Below are 24,382 nucleotides of genomic sequence, written 5' to 3'. Positions count from 1 at the left end.
CAGTCAAAATTCACATAAAATATTGAGTAAGTGTACTAATATGTAAGAGTACTATTTGTTAGTGTACTGAGGGAAGTATGTCATTTGAAACAGTCCAGGTTTTCTCTGGTCCAATGTCTGTTCTCTCTAAAACAGTTCTTGTCTTCTGATTGGTCTCCATCAGTTGTCTGTTTGACCACGAAGGCCTGAATTAGACAGTCTCCTCTGAACAGCTGATGTTAAGATGTCTCTGCTACCTGAACTCTGGGAAGCATCAATGTGGGCTCTAATCTGATCTGAGACAGCGTTTCATGTTTTTTTTCACCCGCTACACTCCAAATAACTTTTAAAGACATTTTCCAGCCTGACGGACCTTCATGTCTTAAAGTGAAGATAGACTGTTGTTTCTCTTTCCTGCGTTGAGTGACGCGACACAATTGATGCTCTCAAACGCATGAAGAAGACACCTTTTTCAGTTTGACTATTTTTGCTTCCTACATAGTTCCATGTGTTATTTCCTACTTTTGATGCCTTGATTGGTCAAACAATCCAACTTATGTACGCGGTATGATCAATAAGTTCAGTGACTGTTAATGTTGCGTGAACAGAGTGCAGCACAATAATGTGCATTAAGGGGAAATGAATAGCTTTTGTGACGAGCCCGAGTTACCTCTCTTGATCAACATCAGCACCTATGCTACGTGCCTTTTTGTGACCACGCGTACGTGCGCATCCATCATGGAGCTGAAGCTTGAGCAGAGAGAGCACATCAAATTTAAAATCACATTTTTTTGGGAACAGAGAGAAGCCGCAGGGAAACGAATCCAGTGAGTCGGGTTGGAGGGGAGCGACGATTGTGTTTCCAACGCGCTGAGTGGGAGCGTTGTCATGTTGGTCAACCCAAGTGGAGAACCACAGTTCAGGTTGTTTGCACCAAATGTTTTCCCTCAGACCTTCATTGCTTTAGACTTCATGAACCATTTCAAGGGTCTTCGTTGCCAAGTTCCAGAGTTTGACACACGTTTGGATGTGTGCTCTCTGCTCAAGTTTCAGGTCCATGGAGAAATCTCAAATGTAAACATACCAGTGGTCACAAAAACATGTTGAACTAAGGTGCCTGAATTGATCAAGAGCTGTAACTTGGAATACTTACTCACAAAGGTTATAGCTTCCCCCTGCTCTGTGCGCATCGCTGTGCTGCACTCTGTTCAGGCACAAAAGAAACAGTTCCACCTTTTTAAAGGCCCTTCATATGAATCAATTGATGTTTATGTTGTTGCAGACTTGGATCCGCATACAGACTCAAAAACATTTCAATTTCTGAATAAGAGAAGCACAAGATTGCACAGCTGCAGCTGATGCATGCAGTCTGTGGTCAGAATAAGAGCTGCAGTCCTGTCATGTATAACAGAGCAGCTCTGTTCCTCTGCAGCACTGTTGCTTTAACTCCGGGTCAGCACCTAAAACTGGCGGCGGGCCTGTTTTTAGTGGCACACTGAGCATGTTTCTGAGGAATTCTGTCCAAGTGCAAGACCAGAACGTCGTTTTCAGTGGAGCTGCTCATGAACGTCTGGGCCACAGACATCAGTCACCGTACGTACCCACTCTTGTACACTGCACGTCCAGGAGACGTGCTCGGGTTAGAGTGTGTGTGCCGAGGTCTCCGTGTGTGGCCCTGCAGGTCATTATATAAGCTTGTCCTTATTCAGCTCTCCTGATTACAGCTGGAAGGCTTTGATCGTTGCCAAGCCTTTCATTGCCTCTGGCCTCCTTCTCAAAGCCTTTTATTAAGACAAACCCACAGTACCGAGCCTGATGTCCCTCTGTGTCTTCCTCGCACTCTTTTCACCAGGAGAAAGCAATTCATCAGCAGCTTGTCGCTGTGGATTGCATGTGTAATGAGCACCTACAGCAGCCTAAACGCAGGCAGACACAACATTTCGTGATACCGCACTAATACGCGCACAGATCGGATGACGCTCTCACCTTTACACCTGATCTGAGCCCCCCCGTGTATGTAGATCAGCGCTTATGTTCGGCTCTTGCGCTCACATTCTCTGCCGGGAGACATCTGTCTGAAGTTGGACAGTACGTGAAGCACCTACCTTCAAAGGCTCACCCAAAGGTGCCACGAGAGTCTCTCCTATGTTCTCTATCTCTGAATATTCAAAAAGTTGGACACAGTTTTAAAGACACGACTCAGCTCAGTTCAATGTCAGTAAATTCTGCAGACTCTGCTGAATATGTATGTTAATGATCACTTTAAAAGGTTAAACTTCTATTGTTTTGCATTTCTAAAGGGAACATACAGGCTGCTTGTGTCACCAAATTGAATTAGAGATGCTCACCCTCCTCTGTAACGGAGCTGTTGGGTTGGAGCTCTACTAGTTTACAGAGCAGAAGATCCAACAGTGACATGTTTCACGGTATATTAGTTGTTGTCACTTGTTTTCATCATATCCTAAAACATATTTTCAAAAACTCCGTCATCTTTTCTTTCTTTCTTTCTTTCTAACATCAGCTCCAGTTTCCTTGTGCCACAAGTGGAACACATATTCTGATCTTTTACTTAAGCAGGGAAACCACAGTACAAAAATATTCCAGGTCTGGTTATTAAAGAAACACAAAAAAAAGTATTATCAGCAAATGTACAGAAAGTAACACATTTAATAGCACCCATTACATAGGTATAATTTATCCTGCCAATGTTATTGTTTTTATGTATAATAATGTTATTATGGATTATTATTATTGATACATTAACCTTTAAGAGACATTTTAATGTTGTAGCTGGTTGATGTAGAGCTCATTCGAACTATTCACAAAATAAGGCATCTTTTATAAGCTGGTCGTGGTTTTGTATGTTGTATCTAAATCTTTATAGGGACTAATAAAGTAGAGTAAAGAAAACAATATATGTGACTGAAGTTTAGCAGAAGTTGGCAATGTTAATATACACTTTATCTGCTACCACAACGCTACATAAAGCAAAACATGCACCTCAGTTATATTTAATACGATTCAAGCCAAGATGACTTGATGTTATCACTTACAGGATTATTTTAAGATATGACTGTGATGAAAAGATGACAAATAATTAAATTGAATTTGAAGAGATTATTACACCCCAGCGCCTTCCTGGCATTGATCTTAATCCTGAATAATCCAATTCTGCTTCAGAACAAACAAGTTTCAATTAAGATCAACAGTAAAACCCAGTCTTCCTTCTTCACTCCCGATCATCATCATCATCATCACTTAAGGGAAGATGAACAGTCAAGAGGCTAGTTTACTTTCTAAGAGTCTGAAAGTGATGATGCGACCTCCACAGGCTGTTCACGTTTACATCCATGCTGGGTGATCTGATGACAGGTGGTCCGCTCAAGTATGAACACATCTGTGAAGCAGTGAGATCACATCTGCTCGGACCACATTCAGAGGTGGTCTAGGATGCATATGTCCACATACTTCTAGCAGAGTGAACGCATGGTCCTGGGCCCCATTGAAGCACCACCTACTCAACTGACATCTTCTGAACAAATAGAAATACTAAATGCAGCTCTCGGTGCCATGTTGCATTACATTACATTTCATTTAGCTGATGCTTTTATCCAAAGCGATTTACAATAAGTGCATTTCAACCATGAGGGTACAAACCCAGAACAACAGGAATCAAGAAAATACAATTTCTTCAAGAAAGCCAAACTACAAAGTGCTAAAAGTAAGTGTCATTTTAAGTGCTACTAAAGTTCTACTGTTCAAGGTGAAGTCTGAAGAGGTGTGTTTTTAGTTTGCGGTGGAAGATGTACAGAGTTTCTGCTGTCCTGATGTCGGTGGGGAGCTCATTCCACCATTTAGGAGCCAGGACAGCAAACAGTCGTGATTTTGTAGAGTGTTTAGCTCGCAGTGAGGGAGCGACAAGCTGGTTGGTAGAAGCAGAGTGGAGGGAGCGGGCTGGGGTGTAAAGTTGGACCATGTCCTGGATGTAGACTGGACCCAATCTGTTCACAGCACGGTACGCAAGTACCAATGTTTTGAAACGGATGCGGGCAGCTACTGGTAACCAGTGAAGGGAGCAGCGGAGGAGGAGGAGGAGGAGCGGAGTAGTGGGAGTGAATTTAGGAGGTTGAAGACCAGTAGAGCTGCTGCATTCTGGACGAGCTGCAGAGGACGGATGGCGCTAAGAGGTAGACCTGCCAGGAGGGAGTTAAAGTAGTCTAGATGTGAGATGACCAGAGCCTGGACCAGAACCTGGACCAGAACCTGGACCAGAACCTGGACCAGAACCTGGACCGGAACCTGGACCAGAGCCTGCACCGCCTTCTGAGTGAGAAGAGGACGTATTCTCCTGATGTTGTGCAGCATGTATCTACAGGAACGTGTTGTTGCAGTGATGTTGGCAGTAAGACTGCATAACATGCGTTCCTGTGTTTGTATCTGACACGATAATTCCACATCTTATTGTGACTTTACAGCGGGTTTATTTGTTGGATGTTTGTTTCCTCCACTCAAACATACTAATTGAATAATCTGCATCACATATTTATGTGAAGTACGTGTTGATTTGCATATCAGCATAGCAGCAAAGTGAGATCTGATCTGGTCACTCGACATGCATGTGGAGACGCATGATAAAGCCAAGTGTGAAGTGACGTCTGCGATCAGATCACCCAGGACGCATGTGACCAGCAGGTGTGTCCAGCCTCTCACACCCACCACACGTGGTGATAGCCCCGCCTGCTCTCTTTGGGCTCTCTCTTTTCATTTGTTACTTCCTGTCACTTTTTACTTTTGCAAAAACAAACTTCCTCACGATTACACATCATGTCTCCACGGTCTCTGTGGCAAACAGGAAACACAACCAGGACTAATTGAAAATGGACATCAACTCGTGACCCAGTGGTTAAAGACTAGTGACTCTCGCCCACTCACCTGGGTCCCTGGTTTGTGTGTGGTAACGACCTCTTTGATGAGACGAAGCTCCGAGGGCGTGACACCTCCGACCAGAAAGAGGAAGAGCAGAGGGTTGTCGCTGGGATGTGGACGGTTCACCTGGAGTTAAGACGGGACATTGTGATTGGTCATTGCATTTTTAGGCAGTTGTTGTTTCTGCTTCCGATCATAAACCAGTCTATGATAAACAACCGATTTTATCCAGGGAACACTTTATATAATTTCCTCTTAGTCACTGCTCAGCTGGACATCTGTGATACTGTGTTAACACCGATGATAGTGCGCCTGCGAATAAAGCTCAAACGGTGAGAGCTCCTCGCACTGGTGTCATGATGGCTGACACGTGTACGTGAGGGCAGGTGTGTACACGTACGCACACACACACACACACACACACACACACACACACACACACACACACACACACACACACACACACACACACACACACACACACACAACACATGCAGACGCATAAACAAATGCCCCACATCACCTGTGTTAGGAAGCTCTCGCAGACATTTGCCAGCACATTATTGACTCCCGTTTAAAGATGTCTTTTAACAGCGTGGTAAAGCCTGAGGTTTCCACTGAACACGATTGGCTGCCGGTTGAATAATGGCTTTGTGCTATTGGTCAGCGAGCAAGCCTGTGAATGCTAACCGAGCCATCAGAGCTGCAGGGGGTGGACCTGAAGAGAGAGTGGCTGTACACGTGAGGAGGCAGCAGCAGCAGGCTGCATGTCGAGGATGAATAAACATGTGTTTCTCAAAACAATGTGCGAGCTAATGCTTTCTGTCATATGTTGAATTTTCAGACAGATTTAGTGAAGACGTTGCAGACATGTGCGAGTAGATCGCCACCTGTGTGCTCGCTGGAGCCACAGACACACCATCTGAAGCATGTGTACTGCCATGGGATAGAATAGAAGAGGGCTGAAATGTGCTGTGAGGGTGTAGATGAGGCATGAAAACATCGTCAATCTACAGGCTCCTAAAAGACACTCAGGAAATGTTTTTGATGCAAATTTGTTTCACTCTGTATTCACTCAAAAATGTGTTCTTCTTGTTCCTTCTATTGAATGTGCTTCACTGTGCAGAGTGAGTTATGGGCTGACTTGAAAAGTAGAAGGCTGTTTTCTTTTTCATCTGCTGAAGACTGAAAGTTTATCTGATTTTAAGAGGGCAGGTCTACGAAAAGAATTTGTGACATCACAAATAGTCAGAATTCAGCTTCCATGAGCATAATGAGGAAACTTCAATCCATCATTAATAGTCAAATAAATGTTGAACACTTCCAAGCGATAATTGAATAATATTTTTACTTGAAATGCTCATTCCTAGTTAGGAGGGCTGGATGAGCACTTAAGCAAAACTAATATTTGAAAATCTCCTGTTCGCACTGTCACAGTTTCACATACAGTTTAACCTGCAAAGTTCTGCAGTCTTGTAGCAACGTGCTCCTATTTCTCCTTATGTTGTTTAATGGCGGCTGGTAGACAGCTTTTATGTGCATTACCGCCACCTTCTGACGGGAGTAAAAACAGGAAGGACTATAGTTGCATATACTAATACATTTTTATATTTTAACGACTTTTCCGCTATTCGAAAATGATGGCCCATCAATAGACTGTATATAAAAGTGGACATAACTAAGCTGCAATATCACAGAGTGCCAATAAAGGTTGGCTCCAAAAAGCCCCCAAGCTCCACAGACTCCCATTCAACCCTTATTTTGGTTTAGCCAGCTAAAGTCGCTCCTTCTTATTCGTTTTCTGGCAGTCCATCTGAAAATAATCTCCTGCTTACTTAGAAATGAAGCCTCAAAAAAGCAAAAAAGCTTGGGGGGCGGGGGGTGTCTGTTTGATTGACAGGCCTGTAGTGCAGTCAGGTTACGAATATCGTGGGTGGGACGTAATATCGTCGGGTTTCCAATCAGATCGAGATTTAAAGCTCCCTCTTCCCCAGCTCGTCTAAATATTGTCACTTTTGGCTCCCAACAGCTCTGAACTAGCAAGATGGCGGCGGCCAATATCCATACTTGAGGCTTCATTACGGCCGTACACAAACTAATGGGTGAGGTCACTGTTAGTTGCTGCTTGGGCCCATCCCTATTGGGTGCTCCTACTGTCTTTAAGATCAGAGCGGACTTAGTTGTAGATTTTCAAGAATGTAGTATTGCTCACCGAGTGAAAAGGCCGGTGGGTCCTGATCTCCTTGAGCATACTGATCATTTTCTAATAGCTCATCATTGACACGTTAACAGTGCGAGTGAGCATACTGTGCCCCGTAAATGTGAGATGTCCTGTGACTGTTTCTGGTGTTACTTATACAGTGGGACTTCGGCTGAGTGAACCAGAAGGAGCAGGAGCCAGATCTCTTGTATAACCCAGCCTCTGTTTAAACAAAGACTAAACACGGCTCACCAGACACACAAATAATTAGGTTACAGGCAGTTGACAGTTTAAAGTGACACTGCACAGGCTTTCAGTCGGTCATAATTCAGACAGCAGGGTCCACTGTGTTTAATGATATAAACTATGTTCACAGTAGGCCCTGTGGTTAAAAATAGAGGTTTTATAGGGGTGTTTTATTGCATGTAGGGTGTGCACTGCACTCCTATAGAGAACCCCAAGTTCAGCTTTATAGGTTTAGAGTTGGTGGTTTGTTGGCCAAGTTTCTTAATTTGTGTGAAACCAGGCCACGGTTACACAACGTGTCTAATTCTTCCCCCCAGGTAATCATCAGTTTAAGCAGGCCCAGATGTGGGATAATCAGACTGTGGATAGTAATCTGCTCAGCAAATATATATATATATTAGCCACAAGACTAAAATGTTTGTTAGAAAAATACCATTTGGACAAAATATTAATATAACAAATAAATTCTGGTCTTTGTGTCTACTCCTGATGCTTTGAAAACTTTGAAAAACACAACAGTAACAGACAGAATGAATAACTAAATGAGTGACTGAAAGGTTCTATTAATAAATTGTGTATAATGACAACCCCTATAGTTTCCATTCTTTGCAAATACAGCTGTATCGTTGTAAAATGTGAAATCTGGATTAAAATACATCAATAAGAGTAAAAGGTTTTTTTTGTTATTGTTTTTTTTTTCATTAATTTCTGTTCTTGTAAAAGGCTTGCTCCTCAAGAACCTGGACCACATACCTGGCTGATGTCTGGTGTCTGGCTGGTAGAGATCTCTTTTCTAAGGTATTCTTTAGTTTGGATAGAACTGGGTACCGTTCAAAGATGTTCTATACGAGTACTCATACCTTGACTTCAATCCTGGTTTTCTTGATGTTACTTTTTTAAATACCAATTTTATAAAATGCACTGTAAGAAAAAGTAATTTGCATCACACAATATGGAACAAATCTTCAGTTTTTTTTTTTTTACAGTTTTATAGGGGGAGAGTGTACACAACTTTGTAGTTTGTAGCCAAGAGTTTGTTGACGCTGATTAAATTTACTCTTGTGTAAACGTAGCAAAAGTTATGGTAGGATGGATAAAGCCATGGATGTTTTTTTGAAGTTATGGTAGATATCAGCATGAAAAGTCATTTTCCAATATAGGTCGTACTGAAGCAATTTAGTTGGTGCTATTTAAGTAATCAACTGAAGTATTTTCAATTCTCAGCCTTAAGTTTGGATGAAACTTTAGGCTACTGCTGCTTCATAGACTGAATTTAACTAATGGTCTATACGTTTAGTAGTTAGGCACACTTGTACTAAAGGTGAATATGCACCTGTAGTTTTGGAGCATCCTTTGGAATCATCCATCAAACACACATTTGGTCCTGGAAAAAATATTCATCTGTTTAGAATTCTTTTTCTTTTTTCCCTATTTCTAACATATTTTATGTATATATTATTAGATTTCAAATACATATATGGTCCTGCCACGCTCCACTGAGGATTGTTTCCTGTCGTTTTATCCTACTGGGCATAGACCTCAGGTTAATTTTGAAACTATCAGAGCAGCCTTTAACCAATCAGCACTGAACATCTTAACCATATTTTGACCACCAAAACTGTCTCCGTTGTTGGAACTACTTTAACGTCCTCACATATAGACACCTCCACTGGCCACTGATTGGTCCGCCCTTCAGAGTGGCTGAGGAAACATTAAAGCGAACAGGGTCACTAGACTAAAATGACAGTGAAGACTGAGGCCATGAGCAACAGTCGGGTGGAGCCAGGCTAGGTTAAGTGGGTCGGGGAGATGACACTGTGCTTATTGGTTTGCATGAAGAGTAAAATAGGGTGTACCTTTTTTTTGGTGGGGAGGTAGTTTAGACCCATCCAGTGAAGCACATTGTAAAAGGGAGGCAGCTGGTGACTGCATGAGGTGGCACGTGGCTGTTTGTCCTAATAAATGTGCTCTTTGTGTAAATGGTTGATGGATGGATGGATAAATGAAGGGTTGGTGGATGGATGGATTGATGGATGGATGAATGGATGAAGGGTTGGTGGATGAATGGATTGATGGATGGATGAATGGATGGAGGGTTGATGGCTGGATGGAGGGATACTTTATTCATCCCCCGGAGGAAATTGAGGGAAAGCTTACACAGGAAACTCAAATCAGGTCATGTTCAGGCAGTGGAAGAAGACTCTTCTTCTGTCCACAGCTGGTAGTGGAGAATGTGAAAGAACTGACCTCATTACATACAAATATTTGTGTGTTTGTGAGTATTTTCTAACCTTCATGAACATGCTGAAGCCGGTCTTCAGCAGGTCAGTGAGGCCTCCAGACATGTGCTCGATGTCCGGACACTCCAGTCGGTTGGGGTGGAAGACTTCCTCCAGGATCTGCCTCAGGAAGGGACGATAGGTGGCCTGTAAAACATAACATCAAACCACACACATGAGCGGAGTCAACACTGTTTCACTTTTACACAGAGAAATGAGACAGGAGTGACATCCTACACTAGCAAGTTGTGTATAAATATGCGAGTATGAATTGGTGATTGAATAACTGTTGGGCTCTGCTTCTAGCCTCTGCATGGATGTTTAAATGTCTGTGGGTGTGAGAGACAGAGGAGTTATAAACAGGCCACGGACTCATGAGTCACTTCAGAATGAGGACTTTAAACACGGCTGCAAAAAAAAAATATCCTGCACTGAGAAATGTGGCTAAAAGCAGCACTTTGGACATGATGTGGTATGAGTGGGTGATAAGAGGGGATAAATGACATCAAGAGTTCATACCTTTCAACATAATCATCATACAGATGAAGGTCAGAAATTCTGGGTCATTTCTATGCTTTAAAAAGCACCGGTACTCATTGTTTTTAGCCATACATATGTTAGTCGGGTTCGTTGTGAAATATTTCAACAATTATTGGGCTGGGTTACCATTAAAGCCCATCACATGACCACTGTAGATGTGTGTGAATGTGCTGATGATAAAAAAGAATCAAAAGAATTAAGTTCTTCTTCCGCTCAGTTTGAAAGAGAAAAGCAGGATGTCCTTAACGGAGATGATTTTAACTTCAGCCAAAGCCTTGTAAATGTCTTCTAATAATATACTTATAAGGGGATCCATTAAAAAAACCTCTCTAACAGTAACATGGACTCAGCTCTTTCTACCCAGCAACCCAGGACACAACGTACCATTTATAGCCTTCAAAACAAGCGGGTCAAGAATTCAAAGCAGGTTTTATTTTTAGGGGAGTGAAGTTTGCTGTCTCAGAGAACAATAAAGATCCAGACCTGGCGGAGCTCTATTTGAGTGCTCTGAATAGCAGAAGACTTTAAATAAACATGTTCCCGAATTGGAACACTGGATAACGTTCTCCATTTTACATTAGTGACACATTAAGAATGAATGCCGAAATGCGAGCCAAGTAAGGCCCCTAAACTTATCATTTAGATGTAGTCAAAGAAACATCTGAGCTCTCAGCTAAGACCACATCTACTAAACTGTTGATTGAAGTTTCAGAGACACACACCGACACACAAGAAGTTGTCCCAATGTTAATGCCTGCAGGTGTTTCTGCCCACAGGTGTCCTCTCTATGCACGATTCTTAACATAAACCTCACAGACTCCCACTCCTCCAGTGGCTGAGGAGCAGGCAAATTAGGCTTGGGGAAAGCCTGCTGTCCCAATTATATAACATATGGCTTTGCTGCATGGACCAGTTGCACAAACTAACCTTGGAGTAAACACGGTAATGATTCATCTCGGGCTTCGTAACACGTTTGTGCATGCACACAACAGTGTAAACAACATACAGTCATGCACCCCTCATTTTCATCTGATTTTCAAAAAGCTAAAAGCAATGCCATTAAATCACCAGCTCAAACACCCACATGATAAAAACAATATTAGAATTAGTTATATGATAATGCCAGTGCTTAAATATTCCTCTGCACAAACAAACATGTGCACGCGCACGCGCACGCACACACACACACACACACACACACACACACACGCCATCGAGTGGGAGTATCAGGTTCTCCCATTGCTTTTATTGGCATCCAGGTGGATGAGAAAATTAATGCTCCAAAACAACACGGTGACAAAATGAAAAACACAAACGGAGCGGCGAAAACAACAGACAGGAATGTCTTTGGAATTAATCCAGTCAAAAAAGACCAACTCTGTGCTGTGCATCTCATTTAAAACCCTAAAAACAATGTACTAAACTTGAATCAACACGTGCACTGCACTGTTTCTTTTAAAGGGTCAGTTCAAGTACAAAACCTCTTGTGGTATCTATCTAGCAATAGTTTAATGCATATATGGCGAGAAAATATAAAACATTTAATGAAACACTGTCTTCAGATGAAAGTAGCCTCAATATACACTGATGCCAGTATATCATATGTATTGGGAATTGTTTATGTTGATATTTTAATAAAAAGTAAAATTTCAAAGTACAAAATTGGCGGCAGAGTTCTCAGAGATGGATGTTCCCAGCCAGACTTTCACCAAAACTATCAGCATGGCTACAAACAACAACAACAACAACAATCGGCCCCAATAGTTTAGGACAACACTCATTTCAATATTTGTGTATTTTCCCAATCTAGTAACAATATGTTGGCAAGTTCGAGCTCAAGAGTCTGAATATTAAGTGGTTTAACTGGAGTCAGGAGGCAGCTAGCTAAACTCTGCATAATGTCCAAAGGTGTAAAATCTGTCTATCAGCTTTCTTAATTCACTATGAAGCTCACGTTTACACAAAAACCTAATTTTAATTCAAAAAAAAAAATTACAATTTCTAAATTCTTTATTTTCTTGCGGGGTGTTATGTGTTTGATCGATTTTTTTTTTAGACTATTCCTTAATCCCATAAATTGCATAATACAATACACAATCTTTTAGTAATTTGGGTGTACTGATGCCTCAGTTTTGTTTCACAGTTCAGGTAAAGTAATGATGACTGACGTTTTGTTGCCACATGGGTGTATCTTATACACAGTATATATATGAAATTATGTGCCTTAACACACAACACAAGTAAACGGCGGCAATACCTCACGTAGCTTTTATTGAAGTGCCTCTGGAGGAGGGAGGCGAATTCATGTAGTCATATGTGTATATGCTCACCCGTGGTCTGCCAACACTATAGACTTGAATGGATTGCTTCTTTGTTACCATGGTTTTTGATCGGTTATGTAACTCTCTCACCCTATTGTCTTACGGATCTTTACAATAATAAAGATTCCAATAACAATGCATATGCACATCTAGAACATCTTGTAGCAATCATTAAGTGCTTCTTAGAGCAGTAAGAGATCCAGCCCCTTCCCCCTCTGCTAAACTCAATACATTTTATTAGTCTCCTGCTGTTCCAGGCTCCTTCACTCATATCTCATTGTTGTATTTTTTCCAGGAATGTCAACAGCGTTCAGATTTTCACAGCGTGACGTGCTCTGGAAATGTGTGATTTTTATGCAGCTCTACGATGAGTATACATGTGACAGTAAAGTCAGTTAAGGAGTGCTGCTGTCTGTTGGTCCGGTTAATTACAAATGTGACTGGAACGGACAGAGAAGCTGCGATGTTCCCATTGATATTACTTATTTATTTTGAAACCTTTTTTGTTGAGATTTTTCAACATGTAATGTTGGTTGCAACACCGTAGCTTCGATAAAGACCCAACCCACCACACACACACACACACACACACACACACACACACACACACACACACACACACACACACACACACTAAAACTTCCCATTGACCCACTGCAGGCTCTCTGTCACACAACCAAAAAACAAAAAACAACCCAAACAGAAAAGGTGTACAAAAACAGAACGACTCGACTCCTCTAAAGTGGCCTTATGTCTGAACCCAGAGGAGGGGACCTCTGCTCGTCACGGAGACACTCAGGGACAGGAAGTCATCTTGACCGAGAGGCATCGGCTCCAGCGGAGGACAGGATGCATGCTGAGAGATGCTGATGGATTTCTGATGTTCCTCAAGAACACGCAGTTGCTGGCAGGTATCACGCTGTCCTCCTTTCAAATCACTCTTATAATTCTGCTGGAACAGGGACAGAAAGATCTGTCCAAACACAACACTCTCATGTGTGCGCACACACCCGAACACTCACAAAGATATTTTGGCAAGGATGACATGATGTTTTGCTTTGTCACTCAGCTGCACTAACATGGATGAATGAAATTGGGCAGTAAAACTTTCTATCATTGTGTTTACAATTCTATTTATCATAACATGAAGGTTAAAAGCTACTTATACAACACAGTACATACATTTCTTTAACAAAAAATGATTCACATACTGTTGATTTGTTTTGTCAAATTTTAAATGTTTTAAAGTAAATATCTTACAGATTGCCCCTTTGAAATAACAGTTTGAATTTTTTAGAAACACACGTATTTTCTTTTCTCCTTTTTCCAGCAAGTGTTAGCCTGGTTAGCATACCGTAGCACAGGAAAAGCATAAAGCTGACATTTTAGAGGGGGTAATGTGCTGGATTTATTCTTGGTTGGGACTGATCAGCTGGAGGGATGCATTCTCTAACCTCTGCAGTGCTGTGATTTGTTGTAAAGTGTCGGCTGCTGTGATTGGTTGTTTCACTGTCAGTCAACTGGTCCCTAAACCTATACCTAACTTTAACCCACCCACAACGTGACAACCAATTACAGGCAGAGCATCCCTCCTGCTGATCCAATATAGCACTCACCATTTGCCCTGCAAACAGCCTCAACTCCAGGAAATAACCGGGCCCTGTCATTATGCTGAGTTAAGCTGGCCAGCTGCAAGCTGGAGCTTCATTTTCAGCACATACGAATGATATCAATGTTCTCATCAAATTCTTGAAAAGAAAGAGAATGAATCTATTTCACAAAATGATGACATTTTTGTCTGTGAATTCTGCAATAATTACATACAGCATAAACTATACTACATGTAGCGGAAATATTAGAAATAGCATGACAATGGATGAAAGGCTCTGAGACAAAATACTTTTCCTGCATTTTTTTCTCACTACTGTGTTGAACACTGCAGCTCCAACTCCTCCAATGAGCATAAGGCTTCGTATGTCACGGCTGGACAACTGGATAAATGGCTTATGTAAGAATTGTAAATATCAGTCAATCAACACATTCTAGGAGAAGGTTCAGGAGATGCAAACAATAAAAGACAAAATAAGAAGGAAGTAGATGATTTTGCTGGAGCGCCACAAAGTGTCTTTTCACTCTGTCACAGCTGTGTTTTTCTTTTATTTATGTCCATTTACAATATTTGGCCTAGAAAAAAAAATCTTTTTTTTTACCTCAAAAGAAAAGCCTTGGACTTTCATTGACCAACTTTATGTTCTTGGCCAAGAACTCACTGAAAAGGCTAACCAATCAGAGCAAAGGACAGCAGTAGAGGAGGTGCCACTGTTGACTGTCTATACCAAAAGGTAAGAGGCTTTCATGAGGACAAAGCCTTCAGATACACAGAGAGGCCCTTCGGCGTTACATAAGCTGCGAAGACGCAGACGAGTATGAAGTGGATCCTTCTCTGTGCTGTATGACGTAAACTGGAGAGGAACAAAAGCCATGAAGGTCCTCTGCTAATGCTGAGCCTGTGCAGTAAGAGTGTGAAATATAGGCAGAAGGAACCCAAGAAAAAGTTTTGGATAAATATGCAGTTTTTCTTAATGTGTTGGAGAATACGGAGATGTTGTTGGAGCTGTGATGTTGGTTTGTAGTCGACGTGTGTGTGTGTAGGTGTGTGCGTTTTTTGTGTCTCTGACCTGGTGAACTCCATCGCTGGCCGTGTAGACGGAGCGCAGCTGCTTGAGGTGGTCTCTGGTGTGGCTCAAACCCCGGAGGGTCTCGAACATCTCCTCCACTGCAGAGTGGGCTTGTGCTGTGGTCAGCTCCTCTGGGTTTGTACAACCTGATGTAATAAGACACATATAATCAATCATTCAAGTATTCAGACTTAATTTGTATAGCGCTTTTCACACACACATATGATGTAACACAAACTGCTTAACAATACTCCCCCCCCCCCCCCCACACACACAATCACCTCCCTCCTCACCCATCCATGTTCATGACAAACTCAGTAAAACAAGAGCAGAGGATCTCAGGAAAATGTATCAGAAAGATCTTTAATGAGGAAACACCAGAGGCAGGAATTAGAATTAAATAAAATACTAAAATGAAATGTATGGCTATGACTACTAATAAAAACAAGTGGTGACTAACACTGACGTCGACCATTAATTTGTGAACTGCCATTGAGGTGTCGAGTTTCGAATTTCGGTCATTGCCATATTGTTAGCTCGGAGCAGTTTGGACCCAGATGTCACCATATTTGGACCAACTGGGGAAAAGTGAGTAGTGGATCTGATGGATCTGAGGACACTACACCCTGCCCATATATACCTAGAAGCTATGTCCACTTTAATATACAGTCAATGAGTAAAATCAACTGAAAAGTATAAACATTATAAACAGACATTGAAAATAAAGCAATAAAATTCAATTAAAATACTAAAATAGAGTAAAAGAATATACCAAGAGGTAAAACCAACTGAAATGTAAAAATAGAAAAAAAAAAAAAAAAAAAAAAAAAAAAAATTCAATTGAAATTAAAATAAAATGCTAAAACAGATTGAGCAAGCTTTACAGCCAGCTTCTGCCGCTCTCAGGTCATTAGGGAGGCTGTTCCAGAGGTGCCGACAACAGGAAGTAAAGAATTTAGTTTTCACTCTGGGTGTAATTAAAAGGCCAGTAGGGCTCTAGAAGGTTAATAAAATAAAAGCAAATCTGATAGATAAGATGAAAAAAACAATAAGAGGATTTTAAAATCCATATAAACACACTTATACAAAACAAAAAGAAAATCACAGAGTAAAAGTGTGACAGAACAAAGGAAAATCAGTTTGTAATTGTTACTGTTGTGAAAATGCACATCACTGAGAACAGTTTGTATCCCAGTTTCATATAAAATCAGAAACATTACACGTTGCTTCAAAGCTGGCCTGAAAGGAAAGTTGAACATGCAAGAAAACATTCGCATCTGCAGAAATAATTGGCTGTAAGATGCAGCATGTTGCTTTCTGCGGGTAATTTTCTCAGCTGGATGTTCACTGAAACCAATTATCAAGGTAAATGCATGGGAGCGAGAGGACAAGAGCTCCTTTATTTGAGCAGAAAGTACTGCAGTCTAATCAAAATCTAATGTTCCCTCCTTTCTAAAGAGGTGCGTTGGCAGGCTCACCAAAATAAACCTGAAAAGAAAGCAGATAAGACAAAAGAGGAGCGGCAGTGACAGAAAGAGGAGCACAACGCCATAGGAAGTAGAAAGAGAGGTAAACAAAGAGAACGTGAGGGTAAAGGATGGTAGCCAGGATGCTTGTTCACAGCACTGTTAACAAGGTCAGCTGTGTTATAGAAGATATAAATACAAACCTGAACCCTGAACCCTGAAACCTGAAACACTCTAAGAGGCTCGTAACCGACAGCAACAACATCAATGACTCCATCAGTACATTCACATGAAAGAGTGTTTTCTATACAGCAATGTAGCATATACTTCATGCATGAGAGTAACTTCATGTTCTGACAGAGTCTGATTGACTGGACGTTTAGGCTGTTTGGAGTGAGTGATGTCATTAACATACAACACTTATAAAAGCATTAAATGAATGCTAATCTAAGTAAAAAAACAGCAATATGCAACAATACTAAAGGCAGGCTCAGCTTACATGAATTCAGCCCGATTCTGACACGAGTTAGTTGGCGCGAAAATATTTCCAGTGTCGGGAAGAACAAACAGGCGTCGTAGTGTGACATAATCGGAGAACAGCAAAGTGACGTCGGGTACACCGCGCAACATTGCGTCTTTTACATTTGAAGCGTTGTCGACTTCTTCACTACATATTATTTAAGTCTTGACAGACATGCATCTTGACTGGTTAGTGAACTGCAAGGAGTTAATTTTTTATTTTTTCTAATTTGCTTTAAACTTGGATTAATTGACTATAAAACCAACATATGACCAAATATGAGCAGAAAACTAGATATGATGAACATGTTTATATATCTGTCAGTCAGGGAGCAACATCATTGGTCAATCGTGTTTCTGGTCATCGAGTAAGATTAAGTCCAATATTCACTCATTTTTGTTCTCTACCAGCTCCTGAGGGAAATATCTGGGTCTTCAGCTGTAAAAATTTTGCCAGCCAGTTGCAAACTGCGTGTCTGCTGTTTGGTACTAAGCAGGTCGTCTACTGTAAGCATGTTAGAGCTTTGTTGATGAAAAAACATTGCTTGCTGCTGCCAAAAAGGACACGGAGAGTCATGAGAGTGAATCAGGCCCACCTTACAATAAGAGTCCATGAATTAACATGATTTAATACAGTAATAAGTATTAATTAACAGTTAATTGATGTGTAAATACACATTAATTAACAGTTAATTGATGTGTAAGTACACATTAATAAACTGTTAGTAAACGTATCTTCAACATTTATAAAGGCTTTACATGTTTATTAAGGTACTAACTAATATTTGTATACAGCCTCAGGCTAGTTGAGGCTGACCTCAACATACTGGAAAGAATGTGCACAACATGTTCATCATTGCAAAATGATGACAGGAGGTTATCGAGGTTAGTTACTCCAGCATTAACTGATGTTAATTAATGTAGCCGTATTGTGAAGTATTACACCTGGGCACCTAAACATCGAGCTAAAAACGACCAGGTTCTGTAAAGCTGAGGGGAGCTGCAGAGTCAGCTGATACCTCTCTGTAGGTTCATCACCAGAATGACCCCTTTAGCATTGTCACATTGTGACATAGTTATTATAAAAAATATTGATTAGAGCCGCTTTAAACCAAATTATTAATAATGATTCAATACAATTACTACTTGGATTATAATGTGAGTCACAGAATATATTAACAAACTATATCTCCATGTCCCTGAAACACATAACAGTGTAAGCCCAGTCCTCAATTAGAGGTGGTGCGATTTGCCAGGCACTCCACACTCATTAGGACTGGACTCAAAAGGCTATGTATGACTTCACCACCACAGGGTGACAGACAAACCCCGGAAACTTTTAAAGCTCTTACTTCACCATTACATAACAACAGATGAGCTCACATAATATAAAGCTGTACTTTTCCAATGAAAGCAAAGGCCGGTGCTGATACTGCAGAGGAGTCATATGTGAGTTTTGAAGATAAGATTGAAAATAAACAGGAAGAAAATCCCCCTTAATGCACACTGATACTGTACTGTGCTGTAAATTGATGCATTGTTAGGGTAGATATGTGACTCCCAACTCTCCCCTCTCTAAATACTTTGCTTCATTGTATTTGGCGCATTATATGTGTTAAGGACTACATGAGTGCCAGCACAGTTAGATAATGTAAACTGAACAGCTTGATTTTGTCAGGTCCTCCTCTCTGTTTCTTTGTTCTCTCATCAATTCCTTTTCCCTTCCCACATAGATGATATCAAATTTAGCTGCACGGCGAGCCTTTTGTTTTGAATTGCTATCTTCTGGAATGTAAAGCGTCTGGCCCGTTGGCTCACTCTCCTGCGCTGCCCTGACTCCGAGGTAAACTGTGGGGAGGGAAAAACAGCGGGTCCATTTGACTGAGCTGAGCGTGAAGACTGAGTCAGATGTGGGTCTTATCTTTTTCTAGACACCTGCAGAGGAGTAAAGTATTCTACAAAACAAACTACAACTGACGTTTGTGTCTGAGTATTATACTGCGAGAGAGAGAAAAAAAAAATATAGAAACCATCTGCTGAAGGTGATGGCGAAGGATGTGTGCATGGTGGACATGGACATGTTAGGAGTGTGGTGGAACGTGAGCAGGCCAGATAAATATGAGGACAAAGTGTGTGTAAATCTGTTTGAGTGCTTGTGTGTCTGCTGTGAGAGAGCCGGTTGACTTGTTGCCAAAGCATACAGTGCAGGTCCGGGGGGCTGGGTTCTGGTGATGCAGGCCTATGCCACTCCCCCCCCCCCCCTCCTCCTCCCACCACCTGAGGCAATCTGTGGTTTAGATGTTGATCGAGGCATTGCAGATCCTGAGAAAGGGAGCAGGACCAGGTGCTGACCCGGGAACATCCAGGCTCGGCTGCGAGGCTGAACACCTGCGTCTGAATTCGTCTCACGCGGCGCTGCCACGCCACCCAACATACTGGCACCGCACCACAATCACATTTACAACACCACCACGTTGGCTGGTGTCTCACGCAAATACACTGTGCAAGGTGAATTCCGGTTTGTCCAAATCAAGTGAATAATAAATGCCTACCAGCCGCCTGACTGTGTTCCAGCATGATTCCTGGTCTTTATATGATTACAGCTTTTATAAATCTAAAGGCACATGATGGGAAATGATGAGTGTAAATGTCGTTTGAGTGCAACTGCCATTTCCATCCACGCCTCTACTTCCGGAAGACACTCACCTCCACAATCACCGACTTGTTTAGAGAATTACAAAGTAATGTCAGAGACTGACTCAGCGCTGCAGAGACATTAAGGGGAGAGAGAACGTCCCACACAAAGACCAATTAGAGTCCAGGCAGGAAACAGCTGATTGAGAGTTTTCTTAATTAGATCTAACAGAGCCGGAGGTGAGCAATAGTTACAAAGAGAGGTGCGAATGTAACCTGTGATGCTCGAAAGGTGGAAACAACCAACCGGAGGAGCACACAGGAATGTATCGCTAATGAATAGAGGTGGTTAGGGATTAAAAACGAAGAGCGATGCACTCACAGATGATGCTAAAGACTTTTAAAGAGCTGTGACAGTGAAAATCTACATGTCTATCCTTTTTTTTTTTTATTTGAGTCGATGATTTGCCATCTAAAGAAGGTTGACCTGCTCCTGCATTAGCTTTTTGAGAATGAATAATGCATCAATTTTTATTCACATAATGAGCCTTCACACTACGGCAAAGTGTGGGGATGTAAGGCCATCTGTTGTTAATGAAAATTAAATGCAGACAGAGATTCCTTTTCTGATTGAAAATAAAAAGCTGTAAAACATAATGAAAAATAATATGAAATAAATATCCTAAAATAACTAAAAAGAAAATTAGTTCATTCTCCTTCAGTTGTTTCTACCGACACTAACAGACTGATGTGCTGTGGTTAGCATAATGTATCATTTTTGTTGCCAGTGTTTCTGTGTCTCTGGTAGCGGTTTTGACTAATTACCTGCTTCACATTTCAACTTGTACTAGTTCTGTTCAAGCACTCAGCTCTCTCCTTCTTTTAGCAACTTTCTTGCTAAACTCACAGTTGTTTACAGGCTATTCAGATCAGCAAGCGACTTCAGCTTAGCAGTTAGTGATCGATTCTCTTTCTCCCTCATACTTTCCTGCTCTGTTTTGCTCCAAGTGTCTTGTTTTTACTCATTTCTCTGCTTTTGTTCGCTATAATTACACATGTAATACATGCAGTTTATTTGCCAACCAGTGCAAAACCTGGAAGAATGGAGGTCTATGAGATGTACAAGTCTTTGGCTGAACAGGAAATACTTGTCACAGGGTTGGGTTCATTAATGATCTTTTTGTGAGATTTCTTAACATTAAGAAAAACACTAAATGCTGCCACCGTTATCCTTTATTGCTAAGAGGTTGAAGAAAGATAATCTCTCTATTATAAACAGTAATAGTACAGAATAACTGAACAAAACTGATACTGAATACACAACGAGTGTAAATCTGGAAGTAAGAAGCGTAAGTAAGAAGTGGAAGCATTTGTGTCCATTACCCTCACCACATTATTCTGCTCAAAGGGAACATGGGCTCTGCTAGAGAACACCAGGAACATTAAATTAGAAAAACACAATCTGTTTCCTCAACAACCCTCAAAACCCTGCAACGGCTCACCGTCCGTGCCTGACCCCCACAATCAAAACTAATCACTGTGTACTTATCAGAGGAATGTAGACAATGAGACTATTATAAATATCTCCGTTTATTTTGAAAGCTGAAATTCTATTCTGGTCTGAGAAAAGAATGAGAGTACGTGATTTTTAAAGAGAAAACAAAGAGAAAGAGAAAGAGAAGAAAGCATGATTTTTACAAAGAGTTTAGATCAGATGTGGTAATCCTGTCAGGAATGCTGGGGAGGAAAATCTCTACTAATGTATCTCAGCATGAAAGCGGAAAGATGGGAGTGGTGGGTTTTACAGAGCTTCATGCTTGTCATGCCTGCTTTTTCCCTTACATGATGCTGGCTGTCACCATGGCAACCATGTGATCCCGAGGTCAGGAGGAATTATTGTCAGCGTAGTGCTATCATGAGACTGGCATAGGTGAACCTGAGGAAAGGTACACAAAGAGCTATAATGTTCACAGGAAGTTATTCTACTTCGACTTAAGAGCTAAACCAACCAGGTGAATGGAAAAATACAAAACAATTTATGCTGCAATGTCAAACTTTATCCTCAGATGGATTTGACTATTAAAAGGAACCACATAATCCGTCATCACTGATGTGGAACTATTATTATTTTGGTAAAAGCATTTTTTCCACAGTAATTATAAAGTACTTGATTGATCTAAAAGGTTTTACCGGTCAGATCACACTAACAAATATAGAGAAACATCACAGCAGATATAAATTTCATGAACACTGTAGAAGAGCTGTGGCCTAGAAAGTGTAATTGAAAACACATGCATCTTGAAAAATCTGATAAAATACAGAAAAATGACTATCAATTATTACACATATTGTAATATTGTAATGCAGTTTCCATTAGGTACAATAGTACTTGAAAATTTGTGAACCCTTGAGAATATTTTTATATTTGCTCTCACTCAAAGAGAAAAGTGTGCAATAGTCTGTGAATGTACAATGCAGGGTAACTTCTAAGCATATAAAAGCCTGTCTCATATTGGCTAATGTTAATGTTCATGAGTCCACCATCAGGAAAACACTGAACAACAGAGGTGAGCACAGCAGGGTTTTCAAGAAGAAAATCACTGCTTTCATTAAAGAACACTGCTGCTCATTTGCAGTTTGCCAAAGATCATGTGGACAAACAAGTCTGCTAAAATACATTCGGGAATTCAAAACTGATCCCATCTGTGAAACGTGGTGGTAGTATCGTGTTTTGTGTCTGTTCGCTGCGTCTGCGTCTGGACGGCTTGAAAAAAATTCAGAAATCCATGAATTCTAAAGAAGATAGATAGATAGATAGATACTTTATTAATCCCCAAGGGGACATTTTTTCACTACAGCAGCATTTATAGATACAGGAAAGAAATAAAATAATCGTAAAAAATATTAAATATAAAAATGCACAGTATATACAACAAAATAGAATAGAATAAAATAGAATAGAATAATTAAATTAAAACTAACTAAACAATAGTGCAAAGTTTTTTGTTTTTTTATATTTAAACAACCAAGAAAAACAGACAACAGAGTTATTGCTGGGTGATTGATTTTGCCAGAGGTGAGTTATTGTACAGTCTTATTGTGGTCGGCAGGAATGATCTCCTGTATCAGTCCTTGTGACAGCGGAGCTGGAGGAATCTTTTGGAGAACGTCCTCCGCTGTCCCTGCAGCAGGTGGTGGAGAGGGTGGACCGGATTATCCAATATGGATAATAGTTTGTTCAGTGTCCTCCTCTCCACCACCTTTTCCAGACTGTCCAGTTTGCAGCCAATGATGGAGCCGGCCTTCTTAACCAGTTTGTTAAGTCTGTTGGTGTCTCCGGCTCCAACGCTGCTCCCCCAGCAGACCACGGCGAAGTACAAAGCACTGGCCACAACAGATGGTAGAACATCTCCAACATCTCGCTGCACACATTGAAGGATCGAAGTTTCCTCAAGAAAAAGAGTCGACTCATCACCTTCTTGTAGACAGCATTGATGTTGGTCTTCCAGTTCAGTCTGTTGTCATGGAGACACCAGGTACTTGTACTCCTCAACCATGTCCACATCCTCTCCCAGAACTCTCAGCGGTTGTGGAGCCGTCGTCTTCCTCCTGAAGTCGACCACCATCTCTCTGGTCTTGGCCACGTTCAGGAGCAGGTGATTTCTTCCTGCCCACTCCACAAAGTCCTCCACTACTGCCCTGTACTCATCCTCCCGTCCATCCCTTATACATCCGACCACTGCAGAGTCATCAGAGAACGTCTGCAGATGTCTTGACTCTGAGTTGTACTGGAAGTCAGTTGTGTACAAGGTGAACAGGAAGGGAGACAGAACAGTTCCCTGAGGAGCTCCAATACCACTGACCACCGTATCAGACAGCACACTGCCCAGACGGACAAACTGTGGTCTGCCTGTCAGGTAGTCATTGATCCAGGAGACGGTGGACGTGTCCACCCCCACCACCCGCAGCTTCTCACTCAGCAGCAGTGGTTGGATGGTGTTGAATGCACTGGAGAAATCAAAGAAAGTGATTCTCACAGAGTCACCGGTTCCATCCAGGTGAGACTGAGCTCGTTGCAGCAGGTAGATGATGGCATCGTCCACTCCCACATGAGGCTGGTACGCAAATTGCAGCGGGTCCAGAGAAGATTTCACCAGCGGCCTGAGGTGGGCCAAGACCAGCCTCTCCAGCACCTTCATCACATGAGATGTGAGGGCAACCGGTCGGTAGTCGTTGAGACCAGATGGAGTCGTCTTCTTAGGGACTGGAACCAGGCAGGACGTCTTCCACAGCACCGGGACCTCCTCCTGCTTCAGGCTCAGGTTGAAGAGGTGTTGTAGGACCTCAGCCAGCTGGACAGCGCAGGTCTTCAGGACCCCGGGGCTGACGCCGTCAGGACCTGCAGCCTTGCGCTGGTGGAGTCTCTCCAGCTGTCTCCTAACCTGGGGGGGGGCAGGCAGGCATGGCGTCGATGGTGGAAGAGCCCTTTGGAGTTGAGGACTCTGTGTCCATGCAGCTTACCAGGGGGGACAGAGGGGGGGGGGGAAGGCAGCAGAGGTGTTTGGGAGGTGTGAGGTGTGGAGGAGACAGATGA

The 24,382-nt window shown here is 41.7% G+C and overlaps 1 protein-coding gene across 1 annotated transcript in view; it reads right to left on the bottom strand.

Annotated features, from left to right (window-relative positions):
• scfd2 (sec1 family domain containing 2) overlaps positions 1-24,382 on the bottom strand; it is a 100,168-nt gene that overhangs the window by 1,045 nt on the left and 74,741 nt on the right. Inside the window, exons 6-8 of the mRNA XM_069150701.1 lie at positions 15,170-15,315; positions 9,643-9,777; positions 4,912-5,031 (exon numbers count right to left, since the gene is read on the bottom strand). Of these exons, the coding sequence (XP_069006802.1) occupies positions 4,912-5,031; positions 9,643-9,777; positions 15,170-15,315 (401 nt within the window). The remainder of the gene's footprint in view (positions 1-4,911; positions 5,032-9,642; positions 9,778-15,169; positions 15,316-24,382) is intronic.

Source organism: Embiotoca jacksoni, unplaced genomic scaffold (genome assembly GCF_022577435.1).
Source record: "Embiotoca jacksoni isolate LCO1_2020_lvr unplaced genomic scaffold, fEmbJac1.0.p SCAF_16, whole genome shotgun sequence".
Taxonomy (NCBI): domain Eukaryota; kingdom Metazoa; phylum Chordata; class Actinopteri; family Embiotocidae; genus Embiotoca; species Embiotoca jacksoni.
This window is presented reverse-complemented; position numbering and strand designations above follow the sequence as displayed.